The 23,286-nt window shown below is 39.2% G+C and overlaps 1 protein-coding gene across 10 annotated transcripts in view; it reads right to left on the bottom strand.

The window, feature by feature from the left end:
* LOC138783491 (poly(rC)-binding protein 3-like) overlaps nt 1-23,286 on the bottom strand; it is a 531,869-nt gene that overhangs the window by 20,518 nt on the left and 488,065 nt on the right. For all 10 annotated transcript variants that reach the window (XM_069958249.1, XM_069958250.1, XM_069958253.1 and 7 more), the window contains 6 exons: nt 18,672-18,800; nt 17,060-17,203; nt 13,541-13,582; nt 13,021-13,096; nt 10,985-11,037; nt 5,389-5,558 (listed from right to left, as the gene is read on the bottom strand). In XM_069958249.1, the coding sequence (XP_069814350.1) occupies nt 5,389-5,558; nt 10,985-11,037; nt 13,021-13,096; nt 13,541-13,582; nt 17,060-17,203; nt 18,672-18,800 (614 nt within the window). The remainder of the gene's footprint in view (nt 1-5,388; nt 5,559-10,984; nt 11,038-13,020; nt 13,097-13,540; nt 13,583-17,059; nt 17,204-18,671; nt 18,801-23,286) is intronic.

Genomic DNA, 23,286 nt, shown 5'->3' with positions numbered 1-23,286 from the left:
GAAAATGTAAAACATATTCAGCCCTCTAATAAAAAAATCTTTTCCCCATAAGGCTATGTTCACACTACATATGAGACCGGCCGTTCCGTGACCCCGGCCGGGTCATGGAACGGCCGGTCTCTTGTCGGATGGATGATCTTTCGGCAGCAGAGCTCTGATGCGGGCGCATCAGCACGCGCCCGCATCAGAGCTTCACATAACCCACAGTGAAGCAAGCGGCCGGAGCCGCTTGCTTCACTGTGTGAACTGACAGGTCTTTCTGCGGCCGGAATTCACTGAATTCCGCCCGCAGAAAACTGACATGTCAGTTGTTTGCAGTGGCGTATGGGATCCCGGCCGGAGCGCACACGATGTGTGTACGCTCCGGCCGGGATCCCATAGAACAACAGGCATTGTTCCACTGCGGTAAAAGTACGGCTGTTGTTGCCATCAGCAACAACGGCCGTACTTTTACGTAGTGTGAACATAGCCTAAAAATATAAAACTAAAAATAATCGTAATCCCTCAGAATACTAATGGTGTAATTATACATAGTGAAGGGAATAAATAGAAACTGAGATAAAAACTGTTTAATTTGCTCATAGCAGCCAGTCAAAGTTCAGGTTTAATTTCTTAACAAGTTCTGTTAAAATTAAAGCTGAGCTTTGATTGGTTGCTATGGGCAAAACAGACAGCGTCGCCTTAGTTTTATTTATTCTCCCTATGTTTAAAACAAAACTTTCCCCAAAGTGTATAGAACTTCATGAAATCCCATTTACACTGTTAAAAACTGTTCACTTTGGTATTTCTAACTGATGTATATACTACCATTCTTTCTGTATAACCACTGTTAGGCTATGTTCACACAACGTCATAAATAGAGAAAAGGTGTCCGCTTCTGCTATTTTAAAAAACGTCTGTTATTGCTGCGATTTAACTGACTGCAATGCAATGAAGTCAATGGAAAGACGGACGTCCAATGCACACAATGTGTTGAATAACGGACGTTATAGCCGCAGACGTCAAAATAATGATCATGACAATTATTTTTGGATGTCTTTTGCAAACAGTGGACATTTTTTATTTGTTGTTCACACAGTTGTTATTTTCTCTCCGTTCTCTCTCCGTTTTTACTATTAAATTCAAAGGACTTTTCAATTAAGGCACAACCAAAGGGCGATTAGTGACCCCAAACTAGAATAATGTACAAATACCAGTCAATACACTAAGGGGAGGCCAAACAGCTGAATGACGTCCGTTATTTTAGCCTCAAAATGACGTCTTTTTAACCCTTAGGGGACACAGCCAGTTTTCATTTTTGCGTTTTTGTTTTTCCCTCCTCGTGTATATAAGGCCATAGCGCCTGCATTTTTCCACCTAGAGACCCAAATGAGCCCTTATTTTTTGCACTACTAATTGTACTTTGCTATGGCAGATGTAATTTTTGCCTAAAATGTGCCGGGAAACCAGAAAAAAACTTATATGTGTGGTGAAATTGAAAAAAAAATGTTTGTTTTTTTTATTTGGGGGGGGGGTTGTTTTTACTCCGTTCGCCCTGGGGTAAAACTGACTCGTTATATATGTTCCTTAAGTTGTTACGATTACAACGATATGCAACATGTATAACTTTTATTTGATTTGATGGCTTGTAAAAAATTAAAACCTCTGTGTGAGTGTCATTTTTTGCGCCATGATGTGATCTTTCTATCGGTACATGGATTGCGCATATATGACTTTTTGATCGCTTTTTATTACAATTATTCTGGATTTGATGCGACCAAAAATGCGCAATTTTGCACTTTGGGATTTTTTTGTGCTGACGCCGTTTACCGTGTGAGATCAGGAATGTGATTAATTAATAGTTCGGGCGATTACGCATGCGGCGATAGCAAACATGTTTGTTATTAATTAATTTATTTATTTTTATTTATAAAATGGGGAAAGGGGGGTGATTCAGACTTTTATTAGGGGAGGGGGTTTTGTGTTATTAAAAATACATTTTTCTTTTACTTTACACATATACTAGAAGCCCCCCTGGGGGTCTTCTAGTATATGCACTCTGATCTCTCATAGAGATCCATGCAGTATAGTTATACTGCATGAATCCATGTGATCGGTGTTCTATTGCTTTTGGCTGCTGCAGCCAAAAGCAATAGAATGCCGAGCCGGGATCAGCGCCATTACGGCGCAGACCCCGGCCCGGGATGGATGCGGGGATCGCCCCCCCGCAATCGCGCCGCAGGGGGCGATCCCCCCACTAGACCACCAGGGATGGATATGAGCAAGTATTTAGAAGCAGCTGTCAACTTTGACAGCTGCTTCTAAGTACTTAATTAGCGGGCACGGCGATCGGACCGTGCCCACTAATAGCCGCGATCCCGGGCTACATGCGGCACCCGGGATCGCGGCAGTTCAGAGGGGGGTCGCCGCGCGACCCCCCCTCTGAACTCCCATAGCGGCACGAGGACGTTCAGTAACGTCCTGGTGCAGCTATGGGTTAAACTGAGCTAAGAAAACATTGTGTGAACATAGCTTTAGGATTACTTTTTTTTTTTACTTATGAGTTTAATGTGTTTGATGCTGAATTAATAAATTGATATAACCTGATATCATTCTGTCATTGGGTCATCAAATGATATGAGTTACTAATAGAAAAAAAGGGGTCTAAACATAATTTGTGTGAATGGTAAGGGAACCAAACATTAAAGGTTCAGAATTTTATACGAGTCATCATCCAAATAGGATGCAATGATAAAATTATTAATAATGATAATTCCTTCCTTCCATTACTACTGCACTTTTAGAAGGCCTACATGTCTCTCAGTAGATAGGTACAAAATAGTAGTAATAGGGTTAGACTTGAAATCATATGCAATTTGTTTTGTGACTGTATGTACCAATAAATGACATTTTATTGCATAGTTTTAACAAAATTGAACAGTAATATGTGTAGAACCTACAGGTACATTTCATTTAGAAACCAGCAGCATAACAGATTTGGAAGATTTTCTTTATATACCTCTAAAGGCTACAGATTAGTTATATCATCACTTATTTGTTTAATCAGGGGTGTAGGAATATAGAGGAGGCACAGTGCATTATACCTCATTAAAAGGGCACAGTGCATTATATCTAGAGATGAGCGAACCTCAAGCATGCTCTAGTCCATCCGAACCCGATCGTTCGGCACTTGATTAGCAGTGGCTGCTGAAGTTGGATAAAGCCCTAAGGCTATGTGGAAAACATGGATATAGTTTTAGAGCTTAGAGCTTTATCCAACTTCAGCAGCCACCACTAATCAAATGCAAACGATCGGGTTTGGATGGACTAGAGCATGCTTGAAATTCGCTCATCTCTAGTTATATCTCATTAAGGGGGAATTGCAATATAACTTATTAAGGGAACACAATGTACTGTATATTAAAATGAGTTGAGGAAGTACAATGTGTGCATTATAATTAATTTACATGTGTAGCAGTAATATATTTAGATGGTACAGTGTGTGACAGTATTATAGTTTTAAGTTGCTGCGGTGTGTGACACTCAACTGTGCCAAACTGCTCCCCTTGGATACCTCTGAGTTCAGTAATCTATGTCTGTTTTTTATTCATGTTAATATTAGCTATATACAGCAGTAGGTTAATTTGGAATTTAGATTATGAGCCCTTCTTGGGACAGGGGCTGTTTTTTATGGTGTAAAGCACTTCAGAATTAAAGGGGTTGGCCACTTTATAGTAAAATTGCTCAGTGTATAGAATTAGTAAGTGTACTCACTGTATATAGTGACAGCAGCTCCCTGTGTACTAAAATCAGACTCCCCTCCTCCAGGCTGTGCTACCCTGCTCTGTGGTGAGTCTGTCCATAAGATGGCTGACATGGAGGAGCATGTGACCATGCCCCACCCCCAGTGTCCACTATAGCATATTCAGGCTGAGTGTTGAACACTTGGGCTCAGGGCATGGTCACATGCTCCTCCATGTCAGGCATCATACGGACAGACTTACCACAGAGCAGGACAGCACAGCCTGGAGGAGGGGAATCTGATTTTAACTCTATGAGGTACACAAGGAGCTGCTGTCAGTATATACAGTGAGTACACTTACTAATACTGTACATTGAGCTGCTGACAGTAAGTGCAGTGAGTACAGTGACTAATACTGTATACTGAACAGTTTTACTATTTGACACACTTCTGTTGCCCTTTTCTAGGATTTAAAGGGGTATAACCATCCGGGACACTTATGGCATATTGATCTGAAGATCAATAGATCTCAGAGTTAATATGCCATAAATGTTCCGGATAAGTATAACCCTTTAAAAGGGTTATCTAAGATTAAGAAAAAAGCATGACCAATTTCTTCCAGAAACAGCACCACTTTTGTGTCTAGTTTGGGTGGGGTTTTGCACCTCAGTTTCATTGAAGTGAATAAGACTAATTGCAGAACCTGGAGGCAAGAGTCATGCTTTTTCTGGAAGAAAGCATCCATGTTTTTCTAATATTTCAATAGTTACATAATATGCATAAACCTCGTACAGTTCATAACTGTGTTGTGAGACATTTTCAGAAATGTGATTCAGCTGTCACTGAATTCACGTGTTGTTTTACTGCTCACTATTATGCTCAGAATCCTTCTTTATACATCTATTGGTAATCCTGTCCCTGCTTTTATGCAAGTAGGATTAAAATATATGTACAAAATAAATATTGTATATACCATATCAACAAATAAGGAATCAATTACTGAACAAAGACCTGAAAGCAGATGGGAGAAAATAGCTGAATGTTTTAGTTATTATTTGCTATGACCATTGTAACATTACACTTGAATATTATACATTTATTTTACCACTAAAAATCCAGGCTCCTGTCAAAGGGTTTTAGTAGAATGATTGATGTAGTTGAACATCACATGCCTCCTTATGCTGCCAATTTTCCCATATCTGCGCTGTTAATGGCAAAGCTAAATGTAATATCTATTTTGCAAGAGCAGATTTTTGTAATAAGTCAGGAATGTAATTTCCAGCTTACAAATTAAATCTGTCTTGCAGTCTGGTTTTGTATCATTTCATTAGAAACACAGACAGACCTTCCCATTTCAAATCTGCAAACATACTTGTAAAATACCAAGCTTTGTGGAAAGTTAAACAATTACATTGGCTTATATTAGGACCTAGCTTGGTATCATGGCGACAGTACTCCTGTAAAAGGATAAAGTACTGTATAGAATAATATACTATTATATATAGACAAAAAACCCATTGGACTGCACTATGGGAGTATCAATACAGCTTTGCATATTCTTATTCTGACTGATCCTCGACTCTATTAGCTTTCTTCACCTGAACTGATTGCTTTAAAAAATTCTATAAGGAAAGGGAAAATTGAAGACTGGTAACATGTGAGCTTACCTGGCATTAATAAGGTATTGTGCTAAGCTGATGTTTGCGGGCGAGCCTGTGATCGTGACTTGTCTTTCTCCATTGCCTTCTGATGCATTTGCAATCTTGATCTGTGCGCCAGACATTTGCCTTATTTCATTGATTTTGCTGCCTTGTCGACCAATAATGCAGCCTATTAACTGAAAGTCGGGAATGGTATGTCAATAGATGTTTAACAATAAGCATGAATACAAACAAACAGACAAACATTTTCATGAGACAGTGACACTTTAAATACATCCACCTTTAAGGGGCCTTAAAACTATACTCCGACATCAAGTTAAAAAGAAAATGTAGAAGAATATATTATTGCTCACCCACCTTCCCTAGTTCTGAAATTAAGAATCCATTTTGTTTTTAGGGTGTTAGTTCTGTATTTCGTGGTTATACTTCCTGGTTGACCAGTTGCTCAGTACTACAATTCCCAGAGTGCATTGCTTTCCCTCAGCTTTTAATCCCAATCCTCCCACCCTGACTACTTTCCTTCTACAGAACTCCTATTTCCCTGCCAAAAGCTGTTGCCCCATCAGTGAGGATGCAGCACCTGCTGCAGCTTTCAGCACAAGGCAGCATGCTGTAATCACACACATATATATATGTATGTGTGTGTATATGACAGGGAGATGGTGAAGTTGGCTGGAGATGGTGTAATTGGGACTTAGAGACAAGATTTAGCCAAGTCTCCTTTCACTTTAGAGGAGGGATTGGGAACCTGTTGCCGTCCAGTCACGGTGGAAAATGTAGTCTTGCAACAACTTGGGGACCAAAGGTTTCCCATTCCTGCTTTAGATGATGATGCGATACAGAGAGAGGGAGGAGCCGGGGGGCTGTAGACACTTTTCTATAATGTAGTAGTTCTATTTTATAATTCTTGTCAGGGGGGGACTCATGCAAAAGCACACTAAATTACAATTACACTAAATTATTCAGTTATATATCTAGGGGTTATAGTTTTATTGAAATATTCTGATACCAGAACAGTAGACTTTCAGACACAGGATAGGTGCTATAAACCCCTTAGCTAAATCCACTGATTATGATGTGAAGGTGGCGCAGTATACTACAAGAGTACCCTAACAATCTATATACATGCTTGTGTGTTCTCTTAATCTATGTTGTAAAAGCTTTGTACATATACTTGATTAGTTTTTACAATATAATAGCTAGTGAAAGTGAGAATAGGGCTACATGGCCATACTCAGCCCAGATCAGAATTTTCTCAATATTTTCTGTCATGATGAGATCAGAAGTCATCTTGTACTCCTGGCATAATTTTACAGCAGATTGTTAACATTTCCTACTGTTAAAAGAGCTCTCTGACATTGAAACATACAGCCATCTTTGGGTATAAAATTACAAAATACACAGCACCCCAGCCCCGGCCCACCCTGATGCCTCGATTTACTTCCCCTGATGAGGCCCTATACCTGCCTCGCTGATGACACTACAGCCAATCACTGGTCTCAGTATGTGTTTCCATCAGCAGCAGGAGAGAGTGCATTATCAGGGTATGGAAACACAGACACTGGGCAGAATGGAGCAGCAGTGCTGCGTCTGGCATAGTGTATGTTCTTATTTCATACCCATTGCAGGCTGTATTTTTTGTTGTTTTTGGAAATCTCTTCTAACCAACCTTTTCTAAATAAGTTGTTTCCACTATTCTGTGATCAATGAAAATCTTAGGCATAATGTACAAAACTAGAGCAGAACAAAAATGTCAAGGTTAAAAACCAATAAGATTATCAGTTACATTTATCTGCGTACATTGTAGAAAAGTCATCAGTTATTCAGTAGTGTGGGGAACATCTCCTTTATTTTCTGGCTTTACCTTTAGTAAAAGACTCATTTATGCTCTGGACATGCCCTGAGCTTAGGCCTTATTAGGGTAATATGTGCCTCATAGTGGGAACCCACTTATCAATTTTGCACAGGTGTGAGATTTGGAAGCAGGGCTCAGCTTCCAAATGGCTGTCAATCAAGCAAGGAAAGGAATAGGAGGTGTAGTGAGGAGTCATTATGGGGGTCTGTTGGTCTGTATTGCCACATGGCAATAAAATCCTTTAAAAAATATAAACCCTTAGGCCATGTTCACACAACGTATGTTTTCGTAAAACCACAGCCGATTATTACGGAAATATACGTTACATAGCCGTCTATGGGATCCCAGCCGCAACGTATACACATCATATACGCTCCGGCTGGGATCCCTCGCGGCGCCGCAAAGAACTGACATGTCTGTTTTCTGCAGCCACTATTCGGTGAATAGTGGCTGTAGAAAACCCTGTCAGAGCACACTATTGAGCGAGCGGCTGCGGCCGCACGCTCAATAGTGTGCAGTGGAGAGTTCTGATGCGGATGCGCCCGCATCAGAACTCTGCAGCAGGAAAGAACATCTGGGATGATCATTTCAGAGACCGGCTGGGTCACGGAACGGCCGGTCTCTTACGTTGTGTGAACATAGCTTAAGGGTGCGTTCACACGTACAGGATCCTCAGCAGATCTGCAGCAAATTTGATGCTGTGTTCAGTTATTTAGATCAAATCTACTGCGGATCTGCACAATCGAATCCACAATACAGTATGTATGAAGCTACCCTAAGGCTATGTTCCCATAACTACCTTTTTTAGATGAAAAAAATGCAGTTTTTTTTCTCAGGTACGGCTGTTAATAATGATCATGAATGATCATTATTTACACCTGCCATGATAAAATAACAGCAGTTATTTTAAAAACAGTGGCTGTTATTTCCCCTAAAAAGATGTTATGGGATCATAGCCTTTATGTAGTTTGCCAAATGGCTGAAAAATGTGCAGCTAAACCATATAGGGACTGCGGTGGTTTCTATGTAATACAGGTGAAGCACATAAAACCAGTGTGAATACTTAAGTAACTACTCAGTAGTTAACAAATGACATATAATACACGATATATCTATAAATAAAATTCTTCTTGTCAATGAAAAATATTCTCAGCCCACTAATCTTGTGCTTTTCTTTAAACAATTGAAGTGAGAACTATATTAATGTCACTCATTCTTATGTAAACTTTAAAAAATTATGCAAGCTATTGTCTGCAAGCAAGTCGTACAGGACCCTAAAACAAGTGCAATGCATAATTAGTAGGTGATTAATAATAGGGGCAAGAAGTATTAATATACTGTAACCATTATTCACTTGGCTGCTACTAGAACCAGCAATTATGCTGAAATCCCTAAAAAACCATCTGTGAATGTCAGTGCAGACAATAAGCACCGCAATTAAAATCTGAGGTAGATTGTATTTTAGGCAATTATTTTAAACAATCAAGTATACTGTGAAGCCAGTGCTTCATAAACTACAGGGCAGAAAATTCATCCTGTGCAAAAGATTTCAGGGTTGTTATTTTGTAACTTTTTATGTAACTAGTATTTTTGTTTAATAATTGCAAATTGTAAATCAAATGTAAAACACCCAGGGTCAAGATATCTGAATATAGTAATATTTGTTCCTATTGGTACATTTGCTTTAGGTGCAGCACATAAATGGAATGGCACCGGCATGGAGAAGCTGGTGCCGTGGTCCTTTTTTTTTAACCACGGCCCAGTTCCGGCGCACAGCACCATTCTATTACTGGGCACTGGCCAGGGCTGGAACACTGGTCCGCCCCCTGTTAGAGGAACCTCCTGCCCCCTCCATGACAATGACACACCTCTATTGATTCTATTGGAGCCGAGTCATAGACGGGCAGTGCTTTAGCCCTTACTTCTGTTAAAAAAATCTCAAGTCTTCCCATACTTATTAGCTGCTGTATGTCCTTTTCAGTCTGACCAGGTGCTCTCTGCTGATATCTCTGTCCACTGGATAACCCCTTTAAGCAGTGACTGTGCCTGTTGTCACAGCTCAGAGCAGCTCAGTCCTTTCTCTGGACATGGTGTCTGCAATACCAGATACAACCACTACTAGTTATGTAAAAAATTTCAGCACAGAGCACAAAAACCAGGCTTAGGAATAGTATTTTTATTCCTTCAAGTTATAATTCTAAAGACACAAAGGCGAAGGAAGGTTATTGTTCAGAAACTACTATATAAAAGAATTTTCTTAAATCCCTGTGCATTGTTTTGGGCATCCAGTTAGCATTTTATGAATAGAATATGGCAATAAAGTCAGCACTGTAGATGAAGCACTAGACCCTGCTTGGCATCACTGACACACTGCACTACATCATCATAGTGTAATTGGTACTAAGGATGTCCCTCAATTGACACTCTACAACAAGCAAGCACAGAGATACAGTGGCACATTGGGGGTGCTATGATATATGCAACTTTGAAAAACAGAACTAATTATGGCAGAATTTTATGTTGCACCACAAATACTAAACATTAACTATTTACATGATTCTTATGATGTGGCTACTATAACATAAAAAATACATGTTACTTGTAATTGTACTGAGCCATAGAATAAAAGTAACATTTTACTTATGCCACAACGTGAATACTGCAAAATGGACAACACAAGAAAGACAACTGCTTTTTTTTCCATCCAGAAATACTTAATAAAATTTTAGTTAAGTTATATGTAGCACAAGATTGTAATGATTATGATTGTTTGATATGACAAATAATTTTTTTCTCGTATTGGTGAGGTATATTGCATATTGATGCCTATTGTTTTTGCATTAACTAAAATTACTGATATATTTACTATCCTCTATCCACAAACTTTCAAACTGCATTGGAGCGTCAGACATCATAACTATTCATGATGCTGGGAGCTCTGAAGTTCACTCCGCAGGACACCATCTTTGCAAGGACTGTTTTTTTGTGGACATGTGCGTTAGCCGTGTCAATTCTTTGGGCAGGCAGTGGATATCATTTGAGAATACCACTGAGTCTATGGGACAGGCGGAACTTCAAGCGGAGTCTGCTGCGTGTCCTCTGTTTGAAATTCCGTGGCATATTCCATAGTGGGAACATACCCTTAGTGTGAGAGCCCAAAGAAACCTCATTCAGGTGGATCTCTATGCCTAAACATTATACCTGTACACAGTAGTCTCATGTGTCTCTTAGGATTCAGCTGTATTCTGAACAATAAACAACCTTGGATACATTGGAGGAAAGCATGACAAGATGGGTGGAAGAATTCACCACCCTCACAAGTTACATTTATGGTCAAGCTCACACAACGGGCCAGATATAGTAAAGGACCTTGTGGAGAAAATTTGGTGCATGGCTAATTAATTTAACCTACAAAATCTGTGGGCCAAGCGTATCTCTTGGTTCAGAGTAACTTGGCTTTTTTTATGTTCTCAATCAAAAGTGAGTTTTTACTAGATATATTTAATTACTTGGAAAACTCAACTTTAGTCCACATTTTCTGCATACATTTAACAAAAAAGGTGTAAATTAAATCCCAGCTTTGTCTACATTGAAGTAAGTGTTGTAATAGTAACTGTAAACTGTGAAAAGGAAAACACACATAGATGCACTTGCCGTTCATTTATATATTTATATTTATTATAACTAATCTTAGATCAGTGTGTCCTCATGCATATGTTCAGAATATTAGAGTTTACCAAAACTTACATCATTTGGAATGGTAAGTTCATGAGAACTGGTTGGGGAAGTAGCATCCAATCCTGTACAAATTAGAAAAAAAGGTAAAAAATTGTCAAGGGCAAAATTGCGACCTTAAAAAGCACTACAGTAAGCAAACACTGTATCATTGATGTAAAGGAAAATGAAACAAACTGCAGCAAAGAAAAGTACAGAACTTACAGCAACATGGAAATGGTTGTCAAAGGGGAACCATAAATGAGTTTGCTTAGCTTTGGTTTAATGTTGAGCATTAGTAACCCTATAGCCCAATCCTACATGTCATATAATAAGTACTCTGGTCATTAGATAGCAGAACATGGAACTAAATGGAATGATGTAAGTATACAGTTAAGTTCCAGCTAGCAAGTGCCGTTTCTATCTGCCTGTTTACCATCAGCAACACTACCTCAGATAAATAAAAAAACAGAAAAATACTACTTGGTATAGCTAAATGAAAAATAGTTGGGTCCAGGCAGGATAACAAGGAAGACAAGTGGTATTTAAATAAATAGGGTTAGTGGTATTTGAATAACTTTAGGGAGGAAGGCTTATTGGAAGAAGGAAAATAGAATATACTGTAAGTTGCATACATTTGTTTTAAATAGGAGTGAGACAGGGAGAAGGAGGAGACAAGGGTCTTAGGAAAGGCTTAGACTGACAAGATGCATTCTATCATTTTATAAGGAACATGGTTAAGGAGCAGAGCAATAGCTACAAGGTAAAGGGTTGGAAAGGACAAAGCAATGTTGAGATGACATAGATGCATACACTTATTTTATCATGTACAATTCTTTAGAATAAAGTACAATTCACCGATTCATTGAACATAGTGATTTTGAGTTTAGGGGTAGTAATATGTATCATTCCATTGCTTTAATAATATCACCTCATTAAATGTAATGTAGTACAGACATATGAACTGTTTATCACGTGTTATATTTTTTGCATGTACATGATAAAACTTTATTTGGGTACATTATCCCTCAAGCATGTGTTCAGTGTAAAATTTCTAAATGGTATAACCAATTAATAATTTACCAGTTGGATACACCTTTAGCCTGGGTTCACACTATGTATATTTGAGGCTGTATTTGGTCCTCATGTCAGGTCCTCATAGCAACCAAAACCAGGAGTGGATTGAAAACACAGAAAGGCTCTGTCCACACAATGTTGAAATTGAGTGGATGGCCGCCATATAACGTTAAATAACTTGCATTATTTGAATACAACAGCCGTTGTTTTAAAATAACAGCACATATTTGCCATTAAATGACGTCCATCCACTCAATTACAACATTATGTGAACAGAGCCTTTCTGTGTTTTCAATCCACTTCTTTTTTTTGGTTGCTATACAGCCTCAAACATACGTAGTGTGAACATAGCCTAAAGGAAAACTGTGATCACTTTCATGCTGCTTTAACCACAAGTCATCATAGTTGTCCCCAGAGGATTCTTCCTGCCCACCAGCCTTGATTGATATATCTCTCCCTTTACCTAAACAGGGTTAGATCTGTTATTCAAGGCTAGTGGGTCAGAAGAAGCCAAAGGGGAACAATATGGTGTCACATGGGAGCTCCCCAATGACTTGTGATTCAGGCAGCAAGTTAGGGTAGGTTTCTTGGTTAAATAATATTTTAGTTTATAATATCTGTATTGCTTTTACTGTACTTATGATTTCATTATGCCAATTTGTTTTAGGTGTCCAACTTAATTCCCCAACGTTTCTATTCTTTTCCGAATGCATGCATATCCCTGTGCACTGACAAATGCTTGAGTACATTAGCTTATGGTATGGACATCACAATTAAATTTACTTTATGACAATGGTATAAAATAGGGAAGCAAGGTGGATTAGACTGACAAAGGTCAATGAAGCGTAAAAACACAACAAGGTGCACTACAAGAAGAAAGTAAAAAGGATCATTTGGTCATTGACTGCATTTAGTAGACAAAATGGTGTAATGACCATGGAAAACAAAGGTGTTAAGAAGTAGGACATTCTCAGGGGGTCATGGGTACGTACCAGGGAAACCAGGGGTGGTCTGCCCAAGGGGAGTAAAAGGGGTATGCTGCATAGCCAACTGGTGAAGCTTGGTCAACTGCAGGGCAGGATGGGAAATTAGAACTAACCAATCATATGTAATTATATCAGAATACAGAAAACCATCTATTGTTCAAAGAAAACAACAAATTGATTAAAAAAATAAAAACAAAAACAGAAAGAGAGGTTCAATCATTTGTTTCTAAGCTACAATAAAGGTAATACAACAATTAGAAATTACATATTCATTGTTAACGTACAGATTACACTACTAGGTGAAAGTTAAATTCATGCAAAACTAAACAAATGACAGAAATTTAGATTTGACTTTGTAACTGGGCCACCATACTTTCTACTGGTGTTAGACAATTCATTTTGATTAATACGTAATGCCAAAAGTTTTGAATAAAAGTTGAAGTGAAAAATTTGTTAAAGAAAGTATATGCTACCCAGTACAAATGAATAGGTTAAGTCTGATATTATTGACATGCGCTGGACTCACGTCTGGATGTGGAATAGCATACTGCCCCTGAATTGCAAATGCCTAGAAAAGGACAAGTAAATAAAAGTTACACTTGAAGACTTTTGTCACAACTCTAGATATAGTGCTACAAACTGATTTAGTAAAGGATACTGAAAAGAATTGGGGTGAAAATTTTATTCTGAGTTGAAATAATGTGACAGTGAATATCCATGTAGACACATGGGTAATACCTGTCTGGAATCAAAACTTTTACATTTGCATACAGGAAACTTACCACTTAGACGCCTGTACTAAAGGCTCATGCAAATGGCCGAATAATGGCTTTGTGTTGTACTGAGTGATAATATAGTATTCATAGATGGCTATGAGGCTCAACTGTACCGCTGCATGTTTTTAATTTGATACTGAGGTATACAGAGATGTTGTAAATCTATTAGAGGAATATAGTCGCATGCTCCATGATTTACTGCATTAGGCTGGGTTCACACTACGTATATTTCAGTCAGTATTGTGGTCCTCATATTGCAACCAAAACCAAGAGTGGATTAAAAACACAGAAAGGATCTGTTCACACAATGGTGAAATTGAGTGGATGGCCGCCATATAACAGTAAATAACTGCCATTATTTCAATATAACAGACGTTGTTTTAAAATAACAGCAAATATTTGCCATTAAATGGCGGCCATCCACTCAATTACAACATTGCGTGAACAGAGCCTTTCTGTGTTTTCAATCCACTCCTGGTTTTGGTTGCAATATGAGGACCACAATACTGACTGAAATATACGTAGTGTGAACCCAGCCTAATTAAAGAGGTATTATGGAGTACCATATAAAGTGCCTATGTCTACATAACATGGAGCTGCAGAGGACTCTATGTGCATGACGTCTTACTCTTACAGCACGTACTTGCTCTAAGTTCACTATATGTTTGCTTGTAATACTGTAAAGTGGGCCCTCAAGTTACAAGCAAGTTAATCTGTCACCCCACCAAACATCTATGGAGCTAGTAGCACTGGCATATCCATTATTATAAACAGTTTACCGAAATACCTTTATAAGTAATATGTGTTTCTTAATTTTTGCAAAAAAATACATTTATTTGCTAGTGGATAATGTCAAAGAGGTGTGACCTTGGGTGCTTGTGTCAACACCTGTGGCTGTTGTTCAGATCATTAGCTGAGAGGAGGACAGACGCCATACTCGGCACTGTCTCTTTAGCAATGCAAGCAAGGCCACAATATTTTACTGCTCCTCCGTTGCTAATTCTCTGAGCAATGCTGGCAGAGGATACGCCATGCCACTTTGGCACTATCCACGAACAAATAAATGTATATTTTTTCATAAATGAAGACACACAGACAACTTAAAGGTATAACTGCACACTGTTTATAAGGATTGATGTGACAGCTCCATAGCAGTTTGTTGAGGGGTGACAAATTCACTTCAGTTGGTTCTGGGATGACCATTGTAAGTCATCTATGTAGTTTTCTATGGAAAACTAGGAATTGGTTCGTAAGCCCCCAAAATGTCATGAAGTGCTGCTGGAAGCTGTAAATCAGTGTGCTGAAGACAGGAGATTCATCAGGATCATGTACAGGAGACACAGTATCCCAGAAAAATAAAATGGAGCCACCTTCATCTGATGTCTAAAAGAAATGCTCATACTGGCACAGGCAAAGGGCAGTATACAACAATAGAGAGGCGCTACTAGACAGCCAGTCATTGAAGGTATTTTAGTAAAACATTCCGACTGTCTGTAGCGTTACATTGAGTCTGGTTTTTAATTACAATGGTCCAGGAAAGACCATTGTATGTTGAAAATACTGTAACCTGAGGTCATTGTAACTTGGGGGAGTACTGTACTCCGAACAAGTGGATAATTGTTCTTGTACATAGTCACATTACAATTAATGTTATCTCATTTTATTCTTGCTACAATATTCTTCCTTTACTATATATAAGCTAGTTTGAAAACCAAAAATAATAAAGATTGTAGATTCTGAGGACAGTTTACGGAGCTGTGATGGAACTATAACATGAAGGGCAGTCTTCACAACAAGAACTGCACTCCTCTGCTAATCATGATGTATACTTTCTATGTTCCTAAAATCTTGTGCTGGAGGAACTTTATTAAACAATAACTGGATGAAAGCTTATTTACATTTTTATTGGAACTTTAACCCAACTAAGACATACAACTTTGGCATGGGTTGGGTTGAGTATGGGGAGTCGAGCCTGCGTCATATCCATTGCGTACTGGCTGCCATCTGCAGACACCACTTATTGAAAATGACCAATATCAGAGATCACTTTTATGCTGATTAATTAACTTTTTAATAGCCATGGCAGCATCTACATATCCTTTACCTGTGTCATAAGTGGTCCAGCCTGCCCCCAATTGGCTTCTCTGCCTCTACTAGAACTCAGGTGCCTTCTGTGATTAATCTGCTAGGATAGTCAGCCTATGGTGTGTTTCTAATGCTGGTCTAAAACAGATCTGTATAGTGATTTGAAATGTTAAAAACTGATAAATTGTTGTGCTGCGCTACTAAAACAAACAAACAAGAACCAGGTTTGGGTACTGCAATAAAAGCAACAATCTCGGCTTTAGTAATATAGTCCTATAAGTATACAGCTGTCACTCACCAATAGGTGAGTGACAGCTGTATACTTATAGGACTATATTACTAAAGCTGAGATTGTTGCTTGTATTGTACCCAAACCCGGTTCTTGTTTGTTTGTTTTAGTAGCGCAGCACAACAATTTATCAGTTTTTATTCTCAAGGATAACCCGTTGGTGTCCTATAGGTGGGAGCAGGTAACCACCAGTTGTAGCACGCAGCTTGATATGGTTGTATCTTTTTTTGTTTTAATACAATGTTGATTTAAAATTTTAAATGACCCTCTTTTTTTCATAAAAAAGGAAACAGACAAAAAAATATCATCACATAAGATATCGCCACATGTGGAATTGTTTGAGATTTTCAATTCATCCCTAAACTTAGGAGGTTGGAAAGGGGTTAATATATATATTACATAAAATTTACTGAACCACCTTCGTTTTAATTCTTATTAAAGTTGCCAGTAGGGGATAGTATGACCTTTATATACAATTTTTAAGAATAAATTGTGTAAATAGTAACTTATTGTCTATAAAATGAAGACCTTCATTGATCGTGCATGATGATTGCTACCAGTTTGACAAATTTGTATCAGTCATAAAATTTGTGCAAACATAGCAAACAGGTCAGTATCCTCTACAGTCAGATTTGTAGGAAATGAAGGATGGATGAGACAGAGGAGGACACTCAAAGTGTAGATTAATCTGCAACTTAATTACAGATGGAGGAGACAGCATGCACAGTATGTTCACAACCACTGAACACATGGTAAAAAGGAGAAGGGAGAATGGGAGAATTGCAGTGATTCTGAAATGATAAAGCAGTTGGGGTGATCTAATCTACTTTGTGCAAGCAATGTCTCAAACAACATATACTCTTATACTATACCAGGAAAAAGAGAATAAACTAACAGGTGCTGGTTGAGGTTGGGCCAGGACGGTGTGATTTCCAGCTGAGGCCAAAATGGTATCCGCTCTTACCTGGCCTCCAGCAAAAATAATAGGTCCAGAGGCAGGCTTTGGGCGATAAGGGATAGTGGCACCTTTTGGCGGCGACTGAAAATGATAAAAAAAAAGCATAGGTTATTCCACTAAAACACAATAATAATTTTAATAGGTACAAGATTTAGGGACAAGTCATTGGTAACAGGGTAGGACGTAACATTTTAAAGAGGAAATTATTTCTGCTGCCCATGGATTAGCAGATAAGCAGAATTTGCATAGTATAGGGTTGTAAATCTGAATTACGTTGCAATGTTGGCTGGACCTTTTCTTAATTACATCAACAATGTTTTCATAGTTAAAACTTCATGTTTGGGATGGCTATCAATAGTAAGTAGTTCTAAAATTTCTACCTTATTTAGTGTAGGGTCAAACGTAGCACAAATGCTGCATGATTTATGTGTGGAAAGTCTGCAGCATTTACAGTAGCATTTACAGCCAAGATGCTTTGAGGGCCCCTCCTCCAGTGTACAGTGTAAGAGTAGCTACACAGAACATAACAGAAAAAAAATCTTATGTAGTAGAAACTACACTAATTGTAAAAGCACAAAGCAGTGAACACATGCAGAGTGCTGACTTTGGTGTGGACAGTGGACTGCACAGTAAGCGCTGGAGTTAAAGTGCTGTATTATGCAGCCCAATCACTATAGTAAATGAGTGGCCATCTGCTAGATTGGAGCTTATTTACTTGAGCCTATTACACAACCTGATTATCATGCAGAAAGAGCTGTACGGACATCATTAGCGATGTCCATGCAGCCCTTGCTTTAAAAATGTAATAATAAAGTTCATACATTACCTCTACCCGCTCCCCATTGTCTTTCTGTCTTCTCCCTGCTCTCTGCAGCCACTGGTGCTACTTCAGAATTGCTCTCTGAAGTAACAAGTCGCTCAGCCAGTCACTGGCCGTGACAGTCTTGTCCCGGCCAGGGATTGGATGAGTGACTTGTCACTTTAGAGACTGGATCTGAAGTTGCATCAGCAGCTACAGGAAACAGGGAGAAGACAGGAAGTCAATGGGGAACAGGCAGAGGTAATGTATGAACCTTATTATTTTTTACAGCTTCATCAGCCATTGGCTGCGCATCGCTAAAACACTTAGCGATGCCCAGTCAGCAGCTGATAATTGTAGGTCAGGACCAAAAGACACAATTGGCCGATGATCGTTGTCATCGTCTTATCGCTGTCTTTATTACATGGAGTGATAATCTGATGAATTGGCCTGATTTGGAAGATTATCGTTCCGTGTAATAGGGCCCTTAGATTGTGGGCTGGCTGCTTGTGCTGCACTACCTACAAACCTCCTCAATACAGGTTCCTTTTTACACAGCTCATAGCATTGAAACTCATGTATGGCTGTCTGGGTAAAAAGCGGGTAAATCTGCTTGAGATTAAAACCAAAAGGATATAAGGGGAATACGAGAGGAGACTGGGCAATGGTCCTCTCTAAGGTAGGAGAATAAACTGGCATGGTCATCTCTAAGAGGAGGGGAGTGAATGCTGTGCAGATATATACACTCACCTCTAACATAACTACACAAATCTGTTTAACACATTGGATGATGGCATCAGGAGTTCCTGAAATAGTAACAGCACGCTCTGTTGAGTTTGGTAGCATGTCCCCCGCTACTTGAACTTGAGCACCTGTGGACTTAAATTAAATATGCAAAAAATTAATATGACAATGCCAAAAAAGTGTGAGGCTATGTTATCACAATGGGGGAGATTTATCAAACTGGTGTTAAGTAAAATTGTCTTAGTTGCCCCTAGAAACCAATCAGATTCCAATTTTCTTTTTCCAAGGTATTTGTGAGGAATGAAGGTGGAATCTGATTGGTTGCAAGGGGCAACTAAGACAATTCTTCTTTACACCAGTTCAATAAATCTCCCACAATGTCTTTTTTAGTAAAATAATGGCCCTTATTTTTAGTCTTCAATGAGTTGAATGATTAAAGTCTTTGGTAACAACTGCTGTTAGGGTCCATTTACACAGAAAGATTATCTGACACATTATCTGCCAAAGATTTTAAGCCAAAGCCAGGAATGGATTTGAAAAGAGGAGAAATCTCAGTCTTTCTTATATAACCTGTTCTCTGTTTCTAGTCTGTTTCTGGCTTTGGCTTCAAATCTTTGGCAGATAATCTGTCAGATAATCTTTTTGTGTAAATGGACCCTTAGTTTACACAATGCATAGAATAATGGCTGTTGTGCGCAGTGAACATGGAACTGCAGCGACAGATTGTTATTTTTGTCTGTCCTTTTACCATGTTTTCAAGAAAATTCAATAGACCTTTAAAAATGGTCACACCCAAAAGGGTGTTAAATGTGGCCACCATTTAACCTAAACTTAAATAATGTTGGAGTCTTGTAAGGGTTGTGCAAACAATCAGCCATCTCACTGATTGGGACACATATGCAAGGGCCCATAGTATCAGGGTTCAGCTTCCAGTTGCCAACCAGGCAGGAAGGGTTAGGGCCCTATTCCACGGGCCGAGCAGGGCCCGATAAACAATGTAAACGAGCTAGATCGCCGCTCATTTACTGGGCCTATTCCACGGCCCGATGATCGTTGAGCGAGGTCTGCAGGGACATCGTTACCAATGTCCTAGCAGCCCTTGCAGCATACATTACCTGTCAGGTCTTCTCCTCTGTCTGTCTTCCTCCCCGGGTCCCGCGCTCTCTAGCATGGCCTGTCAGCTGACAGGCCACTCAGCCAATCACAGGCCACGGCGGTCCCGGCGGTGATTGGCTGAGCGCTCCGCCAGCTGACAGGCCATTCTAAAGCTAGAGCGCGCGGGACCCGGGGAGGAAGACAGAGCTGCGCTTCTCAAATCGTTGGTCGCCCGCCGCGCACCGCTATTTCACCGTAGCGATGCGCGGTGGGGGAACAATGATTTTAGGTCTGGTCCTAAATGAACGATCAGCCGATGACACGATCATCTGCTGATCGTTCTCTCTATTCCACCGAGGGAGAATTCGGCTGATTATCGTTCAGGAGCTTGGGAAAGTCTCTCTGACACTATGCACCAGAGAACAAATGCGTTTTTGCATATTCCCGAAGCACAGACAGATGTACTAGAGGTACCATGTGTCTCCTAGCCCTGACAGCTATCTTATTGTGTTAGCAAACATGATGTAAAGTTAAACTGGCTCAGTTACCCTAGCAATCAATCAGATTCCACCTTTCATTTTCCAAAGAGTCTGTGAGGAATGAAAAGTGGAATCTGATTGGTTGCTAGGGGCAACTGAGCCAGTTTCACTTTACACCATGCTTGATAAATCTTCCCTATAATTTTTATATAAGTAGGGAATATGAGGTTTTCCTCCTTTAGATTTTGTAATCTCGTAAATCTTTTATTTCTCTATTGTGTACTGTACTGTACTTTATTTTTGGGACTGTGCAGTGATTTTAGGCATATCTGACTATAGTGACTACTAAATGTTTTTTTGGTTATATGGTTATAACATTAGAGCACCACTCAGCAAGGGAGCTGCTTGTATTGAATACAACCAGGGATCATGCTTTGAATCTCTTCTCAGGTTGACATTACTGAGGATGTACATGCGCCAGGCAGATATATCTCACTACAGTATGATTGCTTCATTTATAGTATTACTTTTACAATGTGATATCCATCAGAACAGGAAACAGGCTGCAGAAATTATTACCGATATACTCATCTTCCCCCAGGTAGAAAAAATAAATGTTCTGTGTTTTATCAGCTGCATACACAATGATTCATTATATCTACTGTAGAAGGTCAAAAAGAACATATCTCCACTTGCTTCAAAACAATACCTCCATTGCCTTCCCTTTATCTTATAGCTGTGTACTAAATACTGTGAGGATATTCCAACTCCAAAAGCATATTAGCTTTTTTTATTGCTGAATTCTATTTCACTTAAAATAACAGCAAAATGATAACAGCATATATTGTGCACATTTTGTTGTTTGCAATCAATTTTGCCTTTTGATAAGACTATCCTGTACGATATAGTAAACATGTGTCCATAATCCAAAAAGTAAACAGGAAATCAGTTTTGTTTCCCAATCCCTTTACATTTAATTTCATGTCTAATAAAAATAGCATGGTGGCTCATCAAGTAGCACTATTGCCTTGCAGAACTGGAATTCAAAGGTCATATCTGACCAAGAGCAAAATTTGCAAACAGTTTACAGATGTAATCCCTGACACGTTAGGCCTTATGCACACGTTCCGTAATTTACGGATTCGTATTTACGGATCCGAGTTCACACTATCAGTAGCAGAAATGGATGAAAATCAATCCTGAAAAAAAGGACATGTCCTAGAACGGACCCGGTGCGGACCCTGATTTTTTTACAGATCCTCTCATTGAAATCAATTGTTTATGGATTGTTTACGGATTGTAACATGTTGGCATCCGTATTTCCGAAATAAAATATGGATGAAGTGCATTGAAAAGCATTGGAGTAGTAAAAATGGATTGCAATACGGATGCAATACGGATGTCCAATCCGTAAATTTTAGCGGGTTGTTTCAGGACAAGAAAAAATTACTGAACATGTGCATAAGGCCTTAATGTTCTGATATAATGCGTCACGGTGTAGCTAAGGGAATGTGTTCATAGTATCTAACTGTTATTCAAGTTTTGGCCAGTAGCTGGCAGTATAACAATTAAAATAAATTACAGTAGGATTTCAGACGGACCACTTAGGCTTCACAGAGTACCATTAATCACAGTCAATGTTGGCCATTTAACTCCCTTACCTTAGTGCTGCGATAAATAGCAATCAGGGTGCTTAACAAATTATCATTATGAACCCATAGGCTAAGAAGCTCTGCCACGATCAGCCAGCCCCCCTTCCCCTCCGCAGCTATCAAAAACTCTCCCGAGCTGGAGCTGGTGACAAATTCAAATGTACTCTAATGACAGATTCCAGTTCTGTCATTTAAATAGAAGCATTATATGAGCTTCTTATTACAATGACTGAAACAATTGGGTTCTGTCATTATAGTAAAAGAAATTAATATGTCATCAGTTCAGAAGAGTTTTGACATCTGCAAGGGAGGGCTGCCTGATTACGCCAGAGCTTCTCAGTTTGTGGGATCATCATGATAATCATGATGATATCCTCCCCCTTACTCAGCAGTGATCGATAGCTTCAGTTATCAGACTGAAACTCCGGTAAGAGCAACACCCACCCCATGGGCACAGCCTTGGACACTGGATGTGGTGGGGCTGCAGTGCAGTCAGGGTACTTGCAGTTAATGAATTTCTAGTGACAGGTGCATCCTATCTTCCTCCAGACACCCCCCACCCCATGTTCTGGTGCTTCTAAGGTATATTTAGCTAGCTGGAACTTTCTACCCCTTTCAGCTGGCGCACAGCCCTCAGTGCCCCTCTGCATGCCAGGCATGCACTTCTTCTATGTGATTCTTTGTTTGCATTTTTAATGATATGCACTATGCCAGTGGCTAGCCCTCTGTGACATGGCTCAGAAATAAAAAAAACATTCACCCTCTAGTATAGAATATTGGATTTTCTTTTGACCTTGGGCTTATCGGTGGCTGGGACCACAGTGAGTGCTGATGGTTAAAGGGATGTTATTTTTATTATATTCCAAATAGGTTGGACACCTTTCCTTTAATTCTTTTTTACAATTTAAATTGCTATAAACCAGAGTTGAACAGGAGGTGCCTTTTACATTGTGGCAGTCCTATATTAGGATAGTGTAATATAAATATTTCTTCATGATCAAGGGTTATGTGCAGCATCAACATTCTAATGTAACTCTGCCCCTATTACCATCATCCTTTCTATGTCCCATTGATGTCTATTGGGCTATTCATACTGTCCAGAGTTTTATGGATCCACGATCTGGATTTACTAATAGAAGTGTGTGGGAGCATCTATAATTTCTGCAGATCCGAAATTTTTACAGAAAAAAAAACATCCGTAATGTCTGCAAAAATACGGATTATGGATGCACCATGGATGCACTGCAGACACATTTTTTGCAGGTTGCTGGCATAATATACGGTCCTGAAAAATTACTGAACATGTGCATGAGGGTTAATAGCCACTTCAGGAAACAAAATATTCATCTAGCCTGTAGGGCCTGTTTTTATCTTAATCAACATTCCATTTATTTC

Source organism: Dendropsophus ebraccatus, chromosome 2 (assembly GCF_027789765.1).
Source record: "Dendropsophus ebraccatus isolate aDenEbr1 chromosome 2, aDenEbr1.pat, whole genome shotgun sequence".
Taxonomy (NCBI): Eukaryota; Metazoa; Chordata; class Amphibia; order Anura; family Hylidae; genus Dendropsophus; species Dendropsophus ebraccatus.
Note: the sequence above shows the minus strand (reverse complement) of the source record. Positions and strands in the feature narration are given on the sequence as shown.